Source organism: Macaca fascicularis, chromosome 10 (assembly GCF_037993035.2).
Source record: "Macaca fascicularis isolate 582-1 chromosome 10, T2T-MFA8v1.1".
Classification (NCBI taxonomy): Eukaryota; Metazoa; Chordata; class Mammalia; order Primates; family Cercopithecidae; genus Macaca; species Macaca fascicularis.
Genome location: NC_088384.1, coordinates 31,759,745 through 31,779,385, shown reverse-complemented (window position 1 = coordinate 31,779,385; position 19,641 = coordinate 31,759,745). Strand labels below are relative to the sequence as shown.

Below are 19,641 nucleotides of genomic sequence, written 5' to 3'. Positions count from 1 at the left end.
TATTTACATAGCTCGTGAGTGATGGAACCCGGCTGTGGGCTTTGGATGGTTGGTCTCCAGGGCTCCAAAGCTTAACACTCACGTTGTCTGGACTCCCAGAGTCAAAGCCCTGAACTGCTTTAACCTCTCGCAGTCTCGTTTTTCCATTTATGCCCTGTAAAGGCCACCAAACGTTGTCTGTAAAGCCATCATTGCAGTGCTGTCAACCACAGCTCTTCCTGTCAGTGCCCTCCTGGGAACTGGCATGACTCTCACACTCTCCACATGATTCTTCTTTTCTCCACTTGCTCACTCACCATCTGTCAACCTTACACTGCATGTCCCGTCCCACTCTGGCCGACTTCTAGCCCCTTAAAGATTTGCTATATTTGCAGAGCACTTTCACACTTGTCAAGAATTATAATATTAGCTGGGCATGGTGGTACATGCCTGTAGTCCCTGCTTCTCAGGAGGCTGAGGCAGGAAGATCACTTCAGCCCAGGAGTTCAAGGCTGCAGTGAGCTGTGATCACACTGCCCTCCAACCTGGGGTACAGAGTGAGACCCTATCTCCGAAAAAAAAAAAAAAGAAAAAAAACAAGAGTTATAATAAACCATAATTTTCCATCCTACTCAACTGGGAATGTATAGAAGTTAAGGACTGTTCTCTTTTTTTTTTTTTTGAGACAGAGTCTCGCTCTGTCACCCAGGGTGGAGTGTGGTGACGTGATCTTGGCTCACTGCAACCTCTGCCTCCCAAGTTCAAGCAATTCTTCTGCCTCAGCCTCCTTGGTAGCTAGGATTACCAGCAGGGTAGCCACCATGCCTGGCTAATTTTTTGTATTTTTGGTAGAGACGGGGTGTCACCATGTTGGACAGGCTGGTCTCGAACTCCTGATCTCGTGGTCCACCTGCCTTGGCCTCCCAAAGTGCTGGATTACAGGTGAGAGCCACTGCACCCAGCAACTTTTTTTTTTTGAGACGGAGTTTTGCTCTTGTTGCCCAGGCTGGAGTGCAATGGCACCATCTCAGCTCACCACAACCTCTGCCTCTCAGGTTCAAGGGATTCTCCTGCCTCAGCCTCCCAAGTAGCTGGGATTACAGGCATGCACCACCACGCCTGGCTAGTGTTGTATTTTTAGTAGAGACAGGGTTTCTCCATGTTGGTCAGGCTGGTCTCAAACTCCTGACCTCAGGTGATCCACCCGCCTTGGCCTCCCCAAGTGCTGGGATTACAGGCATGAGCCACCGCCCCTGGACTGGACTATTATCTATCTTTCTTTTTTTTTTTTTTTTTTTTTTTTGAGACAGAGTCTCGCTCTGTCACCCAGGCCGGAGTGCTGTGGCCGGATCTCAGCTCACTGCAAGCTCCGCCTCCCTGGTTTACGCCATTCTCCTGCCTCAGCCTCCTGAGTAGCCGGGACTACAGGCGCCCGCCACCTCGCCTGGCTAGTTTTTTGTATTTTTTAGTAGAGACGAGGTTTCACCATGTTAGCCAGGATGGTCTCGATCTCCTGACCTGGTGATCCTCCCGTCTCGGCCTCCCAAAGTGCTGGGATTACAGGCTTGAGCCACCGCACCCGGCTATCTTTCTTAACTTATTAGACCTTGTGCGAATTTTTTTTTTTTTCAGCAGAAGAATAGTGCTGCATTTCAAATAGATTCCTAAAGAATAATTTAAAATGCGTTTTAGTTACAAAACATGAATTGTATCTGAAGGTGTCCTGGCTGTAATGTCTATCCTTGGGATGATGGACAGTGTGGATCCCTTACTCTGGTGGCCTTCGTCATTCTTCCTCCTTCACCACTTCCCATGTCCCTGTTTGGGCCAATGATGGCCAAAGATGGCGAGCTTCAGCCACAGCAAGGAGGTTCCTACTAGGGTGCAGATGGCTGCTCCCCCACAGGCATCTCTGGACTGCATGAGCCTCCTGTTTTCCTTGATCTGATGCTTAAGAGGGTGAAGACAGTAAAGTGTCCAAGTGATGAGTCGTGATAAACAGTTACTTCATTTAGAATGCTAAGTCACGAATCACCATTCCACAGGGCCTTGCTGTGAAGGCAAAGGGTGGGCAGAAGGGAGTTTCTGTTCTGTAGTCATGTTTGTCTGCCTTCCCTGCAGGCCAACCCCAGTGCTGATCTCTACTACACTTCCTTCAGTGACCCCCTCTACCTGACCATGTTCAAGATGCTGCGCGACACTCTGTACTACATGAAGGGTGAGGACAGTTTGCCCGTGTGTTTGTGAGTACAGCAAGACTGGCTCCCAGGCCACTGTCGCATGCTAGTGGTTGCAGACTGGTACTCAGTTTTTGCTGGGGCCACTTAAAAACACATATGAGCAATGTGGTTATGTTACTGGAATTTTGGGAAAAAAGCAAATTCAAAAAATCTATCCATGATCCTGCAACCCTGGTACCATCAGTGATGGCTCCTTTGCTGAGTTTATTTCCTAAGGTGTTTTTCTAAAATGTGCATGTTATATTGTCCTAAGCACACTAAGCACAGGTACAGTTTTACATACCATTTAGATATTTTAGAAAATAAAAAAAGAGGCCGGGCATGGTGGCTTATGCCTGTAATCCCAACACTTTGGGAGGCTAAGATGGGCGGATCACTTGAGGTCAGGAGTTCGAAACCAGCCTTGCCAAACAGGGTGAAACCCTGTCTCTATTAAAAATAACAAAAAAAGTTAGCCAGGCACGGTGGCATGCACCTGTAATCCCAGCTACGCAGGAGGCTGAGGCAGGAGGATTGCTTGAACTCGGGAGGTGGAGGTTGCAGTGAGCCCAGATCGTGCCACTGCACTCTAGCCTGTGTGACAGAGTGAGACTCCATCTGAAAAAAATTTAAAAAAAGAAAATGAAGCACTTGTAATACATACAATCTCTTAACATAGAGATACTAGCTTTTTTTTTTTTTTTTTTAAATAGTGTCTTGCTCTGTCGCCCAGGCTGGAGTGCATTAATAGCATGATCTGGCGTCACTGCAACTTCCGCCTCCCGGGCTCAAGCTATTCTCTCGTGCCTTAGCCTCCTAAGTAGCTGGGATTACAGGTGTGTGCCACCACGTCTGCCTAATTTTCGTGTTTTTAGTAGAGATGGGGTTTCACCAGGTTGGCCAGGCTGGTCTTGAACTCCTGGCCTCAAATGATCCACGCCCCCTTGGTCTCCCAAAGTGCTGGGATTACAGGTGTTAGCCACCGCACGCAACCGGAGACAATATCTTAATAGCTAACATGCACACACAACAATTTAGCATTTTCTTCTAGTCCCTCTTTCATGATTTTTTCTTTCCCAGAAGTAAGGAAATAATCTTTTATGCATTTTACAAAATGTTTTTCCTGTGCTCTCACCTCACACTGTTGAGTGTTCTTTGTAAGCATAAGTTTTGATGAGCACATAATATTTTATCAGGAAGGTATACCAAAATTTAGTAACCACTTTCCTAATCTGATTCTGAACATTCCTCGGAAGCTGAGTCATCTGGGGCCACAGCAAGGGTTGAGACTCCCTAAGAAGGGGCATCAGGGATTGCCCCTGCCCTCCCCACCACCCATGCTGTGTGTTACTGGCTGCCTTGGCTGGGCCGACTTGTGTGCATCATCGTGGTTCTCCTGAATTTTCCACGCCCTGGGGATGAGAGTTTGAAAAGTCTCTCAAACTCAGGGTGAGTGCTCTGAAGATCCAAATAATTCTCTTCTCAAGGCTACAACCAGTTTTTACCCTTATCTGACAACCCTTTTCTTTTTCTTTTTTTTTCTTTTTTTTTGAGATAGAGTCTCGCTGTGTCGCCCAGGCTGGCATGCAGTGGCGCAATCTCGGCTCACTGCAAGCTCCGCCTCCCGGGTTCAGGCCATTCTCCTGCCTCAGCCTCCCGAGTAGCTGGGACTCCAGGCACCCACCACCACACCTGGCTAATTTTTTGCATTTTTAGTAGAGATGGGGTTTCACCATGTTAGCCAGGATGGTCTCGATCTCCTGACTTCGTGATCTGTCCGCCTCGGCCTCTCAAAGTGCTGGGATTACAGGTGTGAGCCACCGCATCCAGCCCTGACAACCTTTTTCTTAAAAGAAAAAAAAAAATCACAGAAGTATCTCATATTGTCAGTGGAAGTAGTTCCAGTGACAATACTTCCCAATTTATATGTTTTGTGTATTCAGGTTTTAGTACATTGACTGCTTAAAACAAAGCATGGCTGTAACATCCCCGGGAAATTATCATTTCCTCTGATTGCCAGGTTGTGTGCATGTGGAGGACAGCTGTGCACTTCCTATCCAACTTCTTTCCAGTGGGCATTCTTGGACCCACAGTGGCCAGTAGCAAATGCTACTTTTCTGGGGTTTTTGTTAAAAGGCGAAGACTGTGGCCGGGCGCGGTGGCTCAAGCCTGTAATCCCAGCACTTTGGGAGGCTGAGGCGGGTGGATCACGAGGTCAGGAGATCGAGACTATCCTGGCTAACATGGTGAAACCCCGTCTCTACTAAAAATACAAAAAAAACTAGCCGGGCGTGGTGGCGGGCGCCTGTAGTCTCAGCTACCTGGGAGGCTGAGGCGGGAGAATGGCGTGAACCCGGGAGGCGGAGCTTGCAGTGAGCCGAGATCACGCCACTGCACTCCAGCCTGGGAAACACAGCGAGACTCCTTCTCAAAAAAAAAAAAAAAAAAAAAAAAGGCGAAGACTGTAGCTGCTGCCAGCATTGCCTGTGTTCTGCTGTAGTTTTGTTCCTAGCTGTGATGCCACACTCTTTCCTGCAGACCTCTCGACCTCTTTTGTGAAGGAGATCCATGATTTTGTGCTGGAGCAGTTCAACACAAGCCAGGGGGAGCTCCAGAAGATTCTACATGACGCAGACCGTATCCACAATGAGCTGAGCCCCCTCAAATTGCGCTGCCAGGCTAATGCCGCCTGCGTGGACCTCATGGTGTGGGCCGTGAAGGACGAGCAGGGTGAGACAGACTGCCTTGCTTCTCATGTGAGCTCCAGGCATGCCCCAGAGGCTTTCTTCCCACAGGTTTCCCCCAACGACTTCTAGAACGCTTGGCTCTGTTACTAGCAGGGGCAGTTGTAGTAGACCTCCAGGGCACGTGCAGAGTGAAGCATCAGCCCCTGCTGTGCTCTACATCTGGTGTCCTGTCCTGCACGGAGGGCACTGGACCTGGGAGGATGGGGATGCCCGTGGCCTCAGGGCCCGTGTGTGCTGTCTGCTGCATCTCGCTGGTTCTTTAGGTTTTTCTGTGGTGACATGGAAGCTCAGTGCCTTCAGGTGAAGTGTTTTTCTAGGGGAGGAGTAAAATGGGAAGTTTTCCTGTGGAATGGACACTGCGGGGACGAGGGGTCTTAGGGCCAGCGGAGGAGAGAGAGAATCACACACTGTGTGACCTCTCAGTATGAATAAGCCCCGCCTAAAGTATATCGCTGGGATTTTATTAAATTCTGTGCTTACTTGGTGGATAAGCGTGTTAGAAAGACTGGCCTGTGCTGATCACTCAGCTCCTCTTCTGGTTTTGAATTAAGGTGCGGAAAACCTTTGCATCAAGCTATCTGAGAAGCTGCAGTCCAAGACGTCCAGCAAAGTCATCATTGCTCACTTGCCCCTGCTGATCTGCTGTCTGCAGGTCAGTCTCCTTGAACCCAGAGAGGCTCAAATCCCATCTGTAGGGCTTTCCTCTGGTCATGCTGTTGCTGTTCAGGCTATGTTGGGCACACCAGCAGTGGTGACCATGCGGGTTCTGTCTTTAGAAGCTTTAACCAGTGCCTGCTGTGCACAGTTCATCACTGAGTGTGGGCTGCCCCCTACAGGATGCCAGGGCTTTCTGCAAGTGGCATCTGGGTGCAGCTGGCTTCAGTTCTCATTTGTTGTGAGGCTGTGGGGCCATTCCCAAGGTCTGTGGGGGAAGGACTGTTGACATGTGCCATGGGGCCACGCAAGGGGACATCTTCTGACACCCACAGTGCTAGCTCTGCTCTGCCAAGACTCTTACCTTGTCACAATCCCATTAACTCCACCCCTGCCATTATTTAAAAGTTCTGTTTTGCCCCTTTCTTCTTTAGTTTGCTTCCTAAAGAGATGAGCACACTTTAACAGTCTATATCCTGTGGCCAGGTACTGTGGCTCACGCCTGTAATCTCAATACTTTGGGAGGCAGAGGTGGGAGGGCCGCTTGAGCCCAAGACCAGCCTGGGCAACATAGTGAGACCCCATCTCTACAAAAAATTTAAAAAATTAGAATGTTAGGGATGATGGTGTGTGCCTACAGTCCCAACTACTCAGGAGGCTGAGGTGGGAGCATTGCTTAAGCCCAGTAAGTCAAGGCTGCAGTGAGCTGTGATCGTGCCACTGCACTCCAGCCTAGGTGACAGAGCAAGACCCCGTCTCAAAATCAAAACAAAAAAAACAGTAGTTGATGTCCCTTATAGGTGGAGGAGAACCAGCACCATCCCTTCCCTGTCTTTTTATGTTCTGGGCAGGTGGCCTATGGGAGCTCTGACCATGGAAATTTTGGGTCAGACTTGGGTACTGAAGGGTTGAGCATCTCCCTGCTCAGGGCCTACTCAGATGGTCCCACACCAGAGGCCATGTGACAGGTTGATGGTGTGTTGCAGGGTTTGGGCCGCCTGTGCGAGAGGTTCCCGGTGGTGGTACACTCTGTGACACCGTCCTTGCGAGACTTCCTGGTCATCCCGTCCCCAGTTCTGGTGAAGCTCTACAAGTACCACAGTCAGTACCACACAGGTAATAACAGACCGTGTGCCCTTCAGGCCCTGAGAAAGGGACTGTGTGAGCCCCACACAGGTTTCATGACTGTACCTGGGCACATTCCTTCGCCACACCTTTCCTTCTGTCTTTCCCTCTGCGTCCCCTTGAAGCTCCAGGCCTTTCCTCCTCGGTCTTCTCTCATCCTATATTCATGTTACCACCAAAGGCCCCTTCAAATGCTGTTTTCTTTTTGACGTCTCTCACTGTGGAAGTCTGAAATGCAAATCCTATGTGCCCCAAATACTTAGCCAGGGGCCCAGTCCCTACTACCTCTACGAGAATGGATTATGATGTTTCCACGTATGATGAAACAATAATTAACATTAATTAATTAATTAAACACCTACTGTGTGCTAGTGGCTCTGATGTAGTATCACCCTGTTACCCACAGTCTCATGAAGGTGGCCGTTTTTTTTTTTTTTTCTGAGACAAAGTCTTGCTCAGTCGCCCAGGCTGGAGTGCAGTGGCGTGATCTCGGCTCACTGCAAGCTCCGCCTCCCGGGTTCATGCCATTCTCCTGCCTCAGCCTCCCCAGTAGCTGGGACTACAGGCGCCTGCCACCATGTCCAGCTAATTTTTTTTGTATTTTTAGTAGAGACTGGGTTTCACCATGTTAGCCAGGATGGTCTCGATCTCCTAACCTCGTGATCCACCCGCCTTGGCCTCCCAAAGTGCTGGGATTACAGGCGTGAGCCACTCTACCCAGACCGTTTATACATTTTTTCTTTTTTCTTTGCCTAGGGTGGGACTGCAATGGTGCGATCTCAGCTCTCTGCAACCTCTGCCTCAGCAATTCTCCTGTCTCAGCTGTTTTTATCTTCCCCTTCAGATGAAGACTTAAACTCAGAGCATTTTAAAGTTTTAACCAGGCGTGATGGTGCTCATCTGAGTCCTAGCTACTCAGGAGGCTGAAGCTGTAGGATGGCTTGGGCCCAGGAGGTTGAGGATGCAGTGAGCTGTGATAGCGCCACTGCACTCCAGCCTGGGTGACAGAGCAAGACCCTATCTCAAAAACAAACAAATAAAAAACAAGACTTCCCTGGACCTCATAGTGGGGAGGGTTCTCTCAGGCTGTAAGGTCCCTGCTCTCCCAAGCGTCCCCAACCCTTCCAGGCTTTGTCCATATTAGTGAGATAACTCCAAGCCCTGGGCCATGCCTCACTTGCCCTCAGGGCTGCCTTTGGTGGTTGGTCATCAGTACTTTTGAACAGTTTATTGAGAAATTGCTGGTTTTCTATATTTATCACTTTGTAACCTGAATATTCTTCCTTTTCATTTAAACATATTATTTTCTGTTGGTCTTAGACTCTTCTGTTTCTGATATATTTGGGTCAGATGTTTTTAGAGTGATCATTTTGCTTTTATAAATGATCAGCATATCATCTTGGTTTTTGAATTACAAAGAAGGTGCTGGAAAATAATAGGCTTAACCAGCTATATATTTGAATTTTTTACTTTCAGTTGCTGGCAATGATATAAAAATCAGTGTGACCAATGAGCATTCTGAGTCAACCCTGAACGTCATGTCGGGTAAGAAGAGCCAGCCCTCTATGTACGAGCAGCTCCGAGACATCGCTATTGACAACATCTGCAGGTGGGAAGCTGAGCAAGTGGCGAGTAGACAGCAGTGTTCCAGACAGCGGGTTATTACAAAATAAGAGACATTTATACTGGTTTTTTTTTTGAGATTGAGTCTCTTCCTGTTGCCCAGACTAGAATGCAGTGGCGCAGTCTCAGCTCACTGCTACCTTTGCCTCCTGGGTTCAAGCGATTTTCCTGTCTCAGCCTCCCCTGAGTAGCTGGGATTACAGGCATCCACCACCACGCACAGCTAATTTTTGTATTTTTAGTAGAGATGGGATTTCACCATGTTGGCCAGGCTGGTCTCGAACTCCTGACCTCAGGTAATCCACCTGCCTTGGTCTCCCAAAGTGCTGGGATTACAGGTGTGAGCCACCACACCCAGACCATTTACAAATTTTTTTTTTTTTTTTTTGATACAGAGTCTCGCACTGTTCCCTGGGGTGGGAATGCAATGGCGTGATCTCGGCTCACTGCAACCTCTGCCTCAGCAATTCTCCTGCCTCAGCCTCCCAAGTAGCTGGGATTACAGGTGCACACCACCATGCCTGGCTAATTTTTTGTATTTTTAGTAGAGACAGGATTTAACTATGTTGGCCAGACTGGTCTCGAACTCATGACCTCGTGATCCGCCTGCCTCAGCCTCCCAAAGTACTGGGATTACAGGCATAAACCACCACACCTGGCTGCATTTATACTTTTTTAAAGCTTGTTTCTGATTATTTTAAGCCTACACTTGATCTGTAAAGAGGAATTATTTCATATTTTACTTCTTTTCTTTTCCTGATCATAAACATAATAAAAGGCCTGGCGCAATGGCTCATGCCTGTAATCCCAGCTACTAGGGAGGCTGAGGCAGGTGGATCATGAGGTCAGGAGTTCAAGACCAGCCTGGCCAATATGGTGAAACCCCGTCTCTACTAAAAATACAAAAAATTAGCCGGGCATGGTGGCGCATGCCTGTAATTCCAGCTGCTTGGGAGGCTGATGCAGGACAATCACTTGAACCGGGGAGGCAGAGGTGAGCTGAAATCATGCCATTGCACTCCAGCCTGGGCAACAAGAGTGAAACTCTGTCTCAAAAACCGTAATAAGAAATTCTTCCTTTTTTTTTTTTTTTTTTTTAAAAAAAAAACAGAGTCTTGGGCTGGGCGCGGTGGCTCAAGCCTGTAATCCCAGCACTTTGGGAGGCCGAGATGGGCGGATCACAAGGTCAGGAGATCAAGATCATCCTGGCTAACCCGGTGAAACCCTGTCTCTACTAAAAAATACAAAAAATTAGCTGGGCGAGGTGGCAGGCGCCTGTGGTCCCAGCTACTCGGGAGGCTGAGGCAGGAGAATGGCGTAAACCAGGGAGGCGGAGCTTGCAGTGAGCTGAGATTGCGCCACTGCACTCCAGCCTGGGTGACAGAGCGAGACTCTGTCTCAAAAAAAAAAACAAACAAAAAAAACGGAGTCTTGCTCTGTCACCCACGCTGGAGTACAGTGACCTGGTCTCGGCTCACTGCAAGCTCCACCTCCCGGGTTCACACCATTCTCCTGCCTCAGCCTCCCCAGTAGCTGGCACTACAGGTGCCCGCCACCACGCCTGGCTAATTTTTTTGTATTTTTTTGTGTGCTTCTTTTGTTTTTTTTGGTTTTTTTTTTTTGTAGAGATGGGGTTTCACCATGTTAGCCAGGATGGTCTCAATCTCTTGACCTCGTGATCTGCCCACCTCTGCCTCCCAAAGTGCTGGGATTACAGGCGTGAGCCACCGCACTTGGCTAAAAAATTCTTACTAGAGAAAAATTGTAACGTATAGAAAAGTAAAAAGACAAAGATTACCCATTAGCTCACCATCCAGAGTAACATCATCATATTTTCTTTACCTTGTTTTCTGTGGAATATTTAATATAAATGTGAGGTTTTTAAATATGATCAGGTACCCCTTGCTGCCCAGACTCCTGCACTGTGGACTCTTGTTCTTCCAACTTGGGAGCCAAATACAGTCTGATTCCATGCAAATGCCTCTTTGCCTGGATTCTGGTTCCTCGCCCTTGGAAGCTAAATCAGGATGGCAGCTTGTCTGTCAGACTCAAACTGTTCTCTCAACTCTGGCCCAGGAGCCAAACAGATGTGGAGAGCTAGGACATCTTACAAGATTTTATGTTTTTAGGGGCTTTAAATTTTTCTCCTTTTCCCTATAACATAAATGTTTCTCCTTACCATGAAAACCTTGGTATATAATTGTGATGTTTCCTCTGCTATCTTGGGACCATTTGTCTTTTCAATCAGTCTCTGTGACCTTAAGGAACAGTACAAGGGATTGAAATTGGAATTAGAGTGAGCATGATATTCCAAAGGAAACTGTTCTGGGCAAAATAATGAAATTATTGTTTCTGACTGAGATATTTATCAAGTGGGCAAAATCTGGAGTAATTCTTTGAATTCATTCTGTGTTATGACCTCCAATTTTGGGGGAAGAAAATTTGAGCAGTTCTTTAAACTTTGTAGGCCTAAGGAAGGAAAAATTTAAAAACAAAAAACCTATCTTGTTTTGATGCCTCAATGCCACATGGGTTTTCTTGCTCCCCAGGTGCCTGAAGGCTGGATTGACGGTGGACCCAGTGATCGTGGAGGCATTCTTGGCCAGCCTGTCCAACCGGCTCTACATCTCTCAGGAGAGCGACAAGTACGCCCCCATTCCTGTCTCTCAGAGACAACCCATTGTTCTCAGCAGGCTTGTGTGGGGCACCTGGCATTGTGTGTATGGATGCGTCTGTCCTTATCTCCTTGCCTCAGAGCATAGGCATGCATCAGGGTTGTCACAAGATTTAAGGTGAAGTCCACCTTGGAACGTACTTCCTGGACCACTGTGTGGAAGTCAAGAAAGATCTTTGTCATCCAGCCTAGTACCTGGGGCTTGCCTTTCTGCTGGTGGTTAAAATCCTGGACTGTCAGTTTCAGATGAATACTTCATCAAGACTGTTAGGAAATTAAGGTCTAGATTGTAGTCTCTGGGTACTGTTTCACTACTGCATGCTGGAGGACTGTTGCTAGGGCGCTTCTGTTCTTCCTTTTGTAGGGACGCTCATTTGATTCCCGACCACACAATCCGAGCCTTGGGACACATCGCGGTGGCCTTAAGGGACACCCCGAAGGTCATGGAGCCCATTCTGCAGATCCTGCAGCAGAAATTCTGCCAACCACCCTCCCCTCTCGATGTGCTGATTATTGACCAGCTGGGCTGCCTGGTCATCACCGGAAATGTAAGGGAGGCCAGAGCCGGGACACCACTAACCCTGTTACATTACAAGCTACATTAAACTCTTGACTGTAAGGGATGTGCAAATACAGGTTAAATATACCTTGCAGATGAGCTAAATGCTGACAACTGTTTTAATACTGAATAGTAAGAATAGTATAAAGTGCTATGAGTGCTGGGGAAAAAGAGGTTTAATTTCTTGTCGGTGTATTATAACAGAATATTTGAATCTAAGCCATGTTCCTTTTAGCTTTTAATTTGAGGTTTGATTAAAGCTTTAGAAATGGATGATCTTTGAGCTGTTGTGCCCCATGATTCCAGAGCTTTCCCTCTGGGTGATGACAGGAGGGGCCTCATGAGGGCATCCTGCATGGTGACAGTGCCCCTCGCTCTCTCCCAGCAATACATCTATCAGGAAGTGTGGAACCTCTTCCAGCAGATCAGTGTGAAGGCCAGCTCCGTTGTATACTCAGCCACCAAAGATTACAAGGACCACGGCTACAGGTAACTGGACTTCATTGTCACTTTTTTATCATGACAGTATTTAATTTACTTTGAAAATGGGAGGTTTGTGAATTTGTCTCCTAAATAAACTCTTCTTACAAGAACACTATATGCTACAGATCAATGCACACATAAGGGGGGAAATGAAAACCTGATGTGCCCCCTGCAGAGGTGACCATCAAGCATCTCAGCACACGAGATCTCAGCTCCTGCCTCTCCTTCTGATCGGGCCCATGCTGCACATGCAGCTAACCTGCTTTTTTATGGGGCAGCACATCAGCCACACCATGAATGATCCTGCACAGGTTGCCTTTAGAGGTTGCGGAGCGTCCCATCCTGTAGCAGAACCGAGATTTAACCAGCCAGTCCCTAGTTTAGATTTTAGGTTGTCTTCCAGTTTTCCCACTAATAAATGCAGCATTGACAGCCTAAGAGCTACATATCTCTGAGCATCTTTGATGCTTTCTGTGGGTTAGATTCAGAGAAGTAGGATTTTGGGTCCAAGGAAGTAGGTGTTAAATGTCTTTGAACATTTGATACTTGTATAAAGTCTGACCAGTTTTCCCTGACAGACGGAGAGATGCTTCTTGGCTATTCCTTACCCTCCTCTAGGAATGCCTTAAGGACAGGGACATGTTCATCCATGTTTGGAAGAGAGGGAAGGGGAGAGGTGAAGTCAGATGAGGACAGGAGGCTGGGGAGGGAAGAAGAGAGCCCTTTTGCAGGCGTTACTCTTCTTGACCTCCAGGCTCCTCCCTTCTGACTGTGAAGTCCAGTCTCTCCATGTCAGTTTAGTGGGTGGGAGTGCAGCTGTGGAGCCATGCCATGTGGCTGCATGACTTCAGAAAATGCTGAACCTCTCTGTGCCTCAGTTTCCTCATCTGCCAAATGAGAACCTGCCTGCAGTTGGGAATGAGACTGCATACGTTAAAGTTCTCAATCAATAGAGCTGTCTCTCACATCGATACTACTTCATTGCCTTCTTGTTGCCACCGTCATGAGCCCAGGCTGCTAGAACAGCCTGAAGACTGGATTGGGGATGGGGTCAGGCTCTCCTTTCCTTCTTCCTCTGTCCCATTCTTTGCCGTGGAACCTGCACACAGGCTAACACGTTGCTTCCTTGTGCCTGTGTGACTGCTGGGCCCTTTCTCCAGGGGCCTCCTCAGCTGCCTCCCCGGTTGCCTTTGCTCCCACCCCTCCTAGATGTTCTGCCACGCCTTACCGTGAGTGTGTAGCATCTGCCAGTCTTCATCCTTCCATTTCTTCAGTTCTGGCTTAGCTTGCCTCTCTTTCCATAAAGCCTTTTCTCATATTGCCACCAAAAATGATTTGTCCTCTTCCTCACCAGCAGAAGCATTTACTGCCCTTTGTTTGCCGTTGACCTACCAGGTGTTACCTAACTGCAGTGCCTTTTGCTGTGGCTGCTGTTGCTCTGGGATTTCTTAGTGGGGCAGACAACATGCTCAGTGCTTCGCATGGTGTTTCACTCTTCCCATGATCCTACGAAGAGGAATTATTATCCTTGTTTTACTTAGGAAGAAATTGAGGCTCAAAGACTTAAGAGACTTAACCAAGGTCGTGCCGCTTGGATGTGACAGAGTCTGGCAGTCTCCAGGGCCACAGAAGCCTGGTTGGCTTCCATGGTTCAGGTTTTTGGCCAAAGGGGCAATGTCAGCTTCACATCCGGCGTTTACCTGAGGCAGGACCCTGGAACACTTCCTGAGCATTCGATGTGAAAAAATGCTGACATCAGCTCCAAGGTGGAGGCAGCGTTAGGGAGAAGCTGGTCATGAAGTGAAAGTTCTGTGGGTGGTAAATGATGCATTAAGGCTCTTGGTGATTTGTGGGGGGAAAGCAAGATCCAACCTGGAATGCCTGGGCATGGGCCCTTTCGTTTTCAGCCCTGAGGGAAGTGTCCTGAGACCCTCACAGGTCCCCAGTGTTGCAGATGCCTGGAACTTAGTCTCCTGGAGGTCCTTACTACATCTCAGGAGAAAGGGTTACAGTCATTTCTGCAGCAGTTGAGTTTCTTTTATGGGCTGTTTTTCACAAAGATGACGTGTCCTTCTCCACTTGAGATTCCTTTGGTTTACAGACACTGGGAGGAGTGTGCTAAGGCAGGCTGGGCCTGGCCCGCTCAGCTCTCCTCACCCCTGCAGTGCTGTTCTTTGGGGATGGTTGAGGGCATGGCAGTGGCTGTTATTTTACTCTTTCTTTTTCAGGCATTGCTCCCTGGCAGTGATTAATGCCCTGGCCAACATTGCGGCCAACATCCAAGACGAGCACCTGGTGGATGAGCTGCTCATGAACCTGCTGGAATTGTTTGTGCAGCTGGGGCTGGAGGGGAAGCGAGCCAGCGAGAGGGCAAGCGAGAAGGGCCCTGCCCTGAAGGTAGGAAGGAGGATGGCTGTGCCTTCCCCATCAGTGTCCCATCCCTGCTGGCCAAGGCTTAGTCTCCAGGCACCATCTTGGTTGGAATATGGCACTTTCTTTGTTGAGTGATTTAAATGTGCCTGGTAGAATGCAAGTAAGAAGGCGTGGGGTTCTTTCTCAAGGGTGCTGGCAGGGATGGAGGAGAGGGCAGCTTTCTCACTGAGTTATATCCAGCTCATGGTAGCTGCTTTCCCCATCCCAGACATGACAACAGTCTAGCCTCAGCTCCCCATGGGCCCCTCTCTCTCTCCTTGCCTTCTTCATGAAGCCCGGGGTGGTAGCTGGGCCTAGGAGGACTTTAAGGGCCCATCATCAGAACACAGCGGTAACATGAGAAGGGCCAGAGTTCACCTAATCTCAGGCCACCCAAGGAAGACAGGTCCACTGAGACAAACAAATGTCCTGTCTTGAATGCCCAAATACATTTGTGGTGGGGCCGAGGCAGGTGAGGCCTCTTCTTCTGTAACTCCCCAGTAGCATGTCACGTGGGCACCAGTGGCTCTACCATGTTAGGAATAATGCTTAAAATGTTAAGGAAATTGAATATTTGAACAAAAGATGTTTAGTAAAGCAATGTTATTTTTGTGTAGAGGGTGTCTTTTTGGCTAGTTGTTAGGAAAGCATATTTGAATAAAGAGCATGAGAATTTTTATTTTTGACGCAAGTTTTGTTTTTGTATTTTTTTATTGACTGGGGTTGGGTCGTATAGTTGAAACTAATTTTGGTTGGCTAAACATTTGATTTTTTAAAATAGAGTGGGTATGTAAAAAAAAGTGGAGAGAAAAGGAAGGGGGGTGTTGTTAATGAGCTAGAAAGCTGGATTTTTTTTTTTATAAGGAAAGGAATGTGAGTTGGTATTGATAACGCTTGGTACTGAGGCATATTTAGGCATTTAATAAAGGCAAAAAGAAAAAGAAGAAAAAGTGTGGGGTACTATAAATTAAAAAATAAAAGATTGATCAGATTATTTAAAGAAAAACCCCATTATATCCCACAACCATATCTCTGCTTCCACCCTGTTTTGTCATTTCCTCTCTCTTCCCTTCCTTCCTTCCCCTTCCCCCAGACAGCTGTTGTTTACCTACTCTCTGCCAGCTACTGTCCTAGGTCAGAGGTCAGCCCACTTTTTCTGTAAAGGGCCAGAGTATAAATATTTTACGCTTTGCAGGCCATACAGCCTCTGTTGTAACTGCTCAACTCAACTCTTCTATGGTTACCTGTTTGTGAACGAACAGGTGTGACTGTGCTCCTATAAAATTGTATTTGCAAGAACAGGCGTTGGGTTGGATTTGGTCCATGGGCCATAGTTTACAAGCCCTTGCTCTAGATGAGGGTGTTACAGAAGTGAACGAGACAGACAGGGTCCTCTCTGACTGTGGGGCTTAGTGGGAGAGTGAAACAGGGCAGTGTAGTGAGGGGCACTTTGGATTGGGCTTGTTGAGAAGGCCTCTCTGAAGAGTGACATCTGAGATGACAGCTGCATGGAGGAGTCCCCCTGTGAAAGTCTCAGTCAAGAGGGAGTGGCTGGTGCAAGCAGGGATCCTAAGACTTGTCCCTAATTTGGCCTTGCTATGCCGGGCCCTCCGACAGTGATGTGGCTGAATAACTTCCCAAGTCTCCCGGCGGGGTACACAGCTCGGACCACCTCAGTGCACAGGAAAGAAACGTGTCCCGCATGTCTAGCGGGACCTTAGGCATCAGGATAAGAGGAGGGTGCTGATGATACAAGGTGGTGCTGCGCACCTGAGAAAGCAGAGGCTGTAACCTGTCTGAGGGGTGTTTCAGGAGCCTGCTCTCCCCTGGAAATTGGACCTCAGTGCCTCACCTTGTGGAGGACAAGAAGCTGTAATTATAAATTAAACTAAGATCTGTGGGTTGTTCTCCATCATCACGCAGCCCTTAGGCTATCGGTTTCCCAGAGGGGACCAGGCAAGGCCACCCTTGTGACCCCCAGCCCAGGGAAACCAGCTTGGCATTCTTTGTAAATTTTCAAAAAATTTTTTGTGGGTACATAGTAGGTGTATATATTTACAGCTTGGCATTCTGTCCCCACCACTGCAGTGCTGTGTGGCTTTGGCAAGCTACTGAGACCTCCCATGAATCTTCCCAGAAGTTAGTGCATGTGAAGCACTCAGCGCATGTGAAGCACTCAGCACGTGCCTGGCTGCAGTGGATGCTCAGGGTCTTCAGCTGCTGTCGTTATTATAGGTTAAGAGCATAAATCACGTCGGCTTAGGCCAGTGCTTCCAGAATTTTTACTAATCACTGTGTACTGAAGATTAGCTACATTTGTGTGTCTAGCCAGGGAGTCTTTTATTGTTAAGTAACCCCCCAAAATTTCCCTAGCTTGGAAAGAATATATGTTTATTTTAGAAAAGATACAGAAACCTATAAATAGTAAAGTAAAAAGCACTTATTCCTTGACTGAGATGACATAATCATTACTAACACTTTGACAGATTTCTTCCTAGCTTTTTTATGCATATGTATTTATTACATAATTGGGATTGAATCATAGCACACTTTTAAATCTTGCCTTTTTTTTCATTTGACATGTGCTGTGGGCTCTTTCCATGGTGACTAAATGCTTTTCAGAAAGTTGTATTTTAAATGGCTGTGTCATATCTAATTATGCAGAAGTGCCATGATTTATGTAATCATTTATGTAACCATGGTTTATTTTTCACATTTGTTTTCATTTTTTGCTGTTAAAATTATGCTGGATGAGCATCTCTATGCCTCTCTCTGCATACCTCTCATCATTTCTCTTAGATTAAGACATTCCAGGTTTACATAACACTATGTTGTATCTTGTGTGTTTTTTTTTTTAAATAAAAGAAACACATACTCTTTAATGACAACAATTCTGTTCTTTTCTAGGCTTCTAGCAGCGCAGGGAACTTGGGAGTACTCATTCCTGTAATAGCTGTGGTGAGTATTCATTAACTGAATGATGAAACTGCAGATACTGTGTGCATGCTTTGAGTCTTGCCTGGTGACGCATAGTAAATTCCTTAGAAAGGTGCAGTGTTGAGGCCCCTGTGCCTCTAGATGTGACTGCTTCAGCCATCACCAGCTCTTCCATGACAGCCCCGTAGGTGTGTCCACCGTGAGACACTCTTCACTCCCTTTCTCCATGCCCTGCCCGAACCCCCTCAACCAATTGACAAGGTCACTTGCTTTGGTTCCCTTCTATGTGGCTCCTAGGTCCTAAATCTGACTCCACTTTCATCCTGTGTCTCATGCCCTCGTGACTGATGGTGGGCCAGCTCCCTGCTTCCATCCCTTCCTTGGATCCTTCCTGCAAGTGCAGGCCTGGAAGCCTCTTGTTGGTGGTCAGGCCTCGGAGCTGTGGCCCCAGTCTCCTCCAGGGGGCGTTGTTGGCATGGCGGGCACAGTCCCTGCCTCCTGTGCGGCACCATCATGTTGGAGAGCCTGTTTCCGTCCTGTCCTGTCCCAGCCTAGGTCTGCTTCTTCCCAGATGACTTGTAGAAGTTGTTTTTCCCTTTCTTCGTCACTGCTAGCTGCAAGTCCTAAGCCCAACACCTATGTTCCAGTATTTATTTTCATTCCATATTCTCTCCCTTCCATTTAATCGACCTTCTAGGCCATCCCTTGTGTCTGCCTTACAGTGCCTTCCCCCCTCCTCACCCCCTAGTAGTTCAAGTCTTGAGCACTTACATGTGTCCCCTTCAACTTGTACACCAGAGGGTTGGGCCTGGTGGCAGAACTGCTAGGGCAGCCTAGGGACGTGGAGGTCAGGTAGACAGGTGGCATTGCAGGCACAGAGAGGCACTTCTCCTGGTCTCAGTGAAGTGGTTCCCCTGCTCACACCATCTGAGTGTTCATCATTATTCCCAGCCTGGGGACTTCTAGGGTGTCCAGTTTTGGCTGGCCGAGGTAGATGAAAAATAGTAACTGACTGGTCTGCCATTATTTATCTTTAGTAGTAAAATGTTATATGTCGCGTGCTATTTATTTGTTTTTATTTTTTATTATATTGTATTTTATTTTTTATTTTTGAGACAGATTCTCACTCTGTCACCCAGGCTGGAATGCAGTGGTGCGACCTCGGCTAACTGCAATCTCCACCTCCCGGGTTCAAGCAATTGTCATGCCTTAGTCTCCCGAGTAGCTGGGACTACAGGCACGCCCCACCACGCATGGCTAATTTTTGTATTTTTAGTAGAGACGGGGTTTCACCGTGTTGGCCAGGCTGATCTCAAACTCCTGGCCTCTAGTGATCCACCTGCCTTGGCCTCCCAAAGTACTGGGATTACAGGTGTGAGCTGCTGCGCCTGGCCTGCCATGGTATTTTTCGTGGACGCCCCCATCGGTTGATTTTTTTTTTTTTTTTTTTTTGAGACAGGGTCTCACTCTGGCATCTAGATTGGAGTGCAGTGGCACAATATCAGCTCACTGCAGCCTGGACCTCTGGAGCTCAAGCAATCTTCCCACCTCAGCCTTCCAGGTAGCTGGGACTACGGGTGCACATCACCATTCTCAGCTACTTTTTCTATTTTTTTGTAGAGATGGGGTTTTCCATGTCACCCAGGCTGGTCTCAAACTTCTGAGCTCAAGTGATCTGCCCACTTCAGCCTCCCATAGTGCTGGGATTACAGGTGTGAACCACCATGCCTGGCCCCATTGGTTGATTTTTCAAAACAGAAATTTTCCCACTGTATAGTTAATGTTGACTAGTGTATGCTTGTGTGTTTAAAGTGCTGTTGTATGTGGGCCTTTTATCTGACCTGGAAGAAAGAGTAAGGGACATGAAGCCCAAGGCACTCCTTGGCAGCAGGCTCTGCAGGAGAGCAAGTTTTAGGCAGACAGGGAGGATGCTTGGGGCAACACTAAAATCAGTGAGTTCCAGGATCTTTGACCATCAGAGTTTGATGACCTGTATTCTTGTGAGCTTTCAAATATGTTGAGCAGTTGTCATTTAGAGCTTAATATAGGCATAGTGGAAATCTGTCGGGCACTTTGTACTTTTGGGAAGCAGTGAGTGGTGAGGTTGGTTGAAATTACGTGAATTTGAGGGTCACAGGGTTCCAAGTTGGACTCCTGGTCCTGCATGTGAGACTGTATGTGAGCCTGTGCCTCTCCAGGCTGCTGGGGTGGGTGGTACAGGCAGAACTG

At 47.7% G+C, this 19,641-nt stretch overlaps 1 protein-coding gene across 5 annotated transcripts in view; it reads left to right on the top strand.

The window, feature by feature from the left end:
- Positions 1-19,641, top strand: part of PI4KA (phosphatidylinositol 4-kinase alpha) — a 147,587-nt gene that overhangs the window by 44,569 nt on the left and 83,377 nt on the right. For all 5 annotated transcript variants that reach the window (XR_012418971.1, XM_015457398.3, XM_015457397.3 and 2 more), the window contains exons 10-19: positions 2,101-2,197; positions 4,737-4,928; positions 5,497-5,597; positions 6,586-6,715; positions 8,201-8,333; positions 10,897-10,992; positions 11,386-11,569; positions 11,966-12,069; positions 14,292-14,460; positions 17,383-17,433. Coding sequence is in view for 4 of the 5 variants with exons in the window: in XM_015457398.3 (XP_015312884.3) it covers positions 2,101-2,197; positions 4,737-4,928; positions 5,497-5,597; positions 6,586-6,715; positions 8,201-8,333; positions 10,897-10,992; positions 11,386-11,569; positions 11,966-12,069; positions 14,292-14,460; positions 17,383-17,433 (1,257 nt within the window). In the remaining variant the exon portion in view is untranslated. The remainder of the gene's footprint in view (positions 1-2,100; positions 2,198-4,736; positions 4,929-5,496; positions 5,598-6,585; positions 6,716-8,200; positions 8,334-10,896; positions 10,993-11,385; positions 11,570-11,965; positions 12,070-14,291; positions 14,461-17,382; positions 17,434-19,641) is intronic.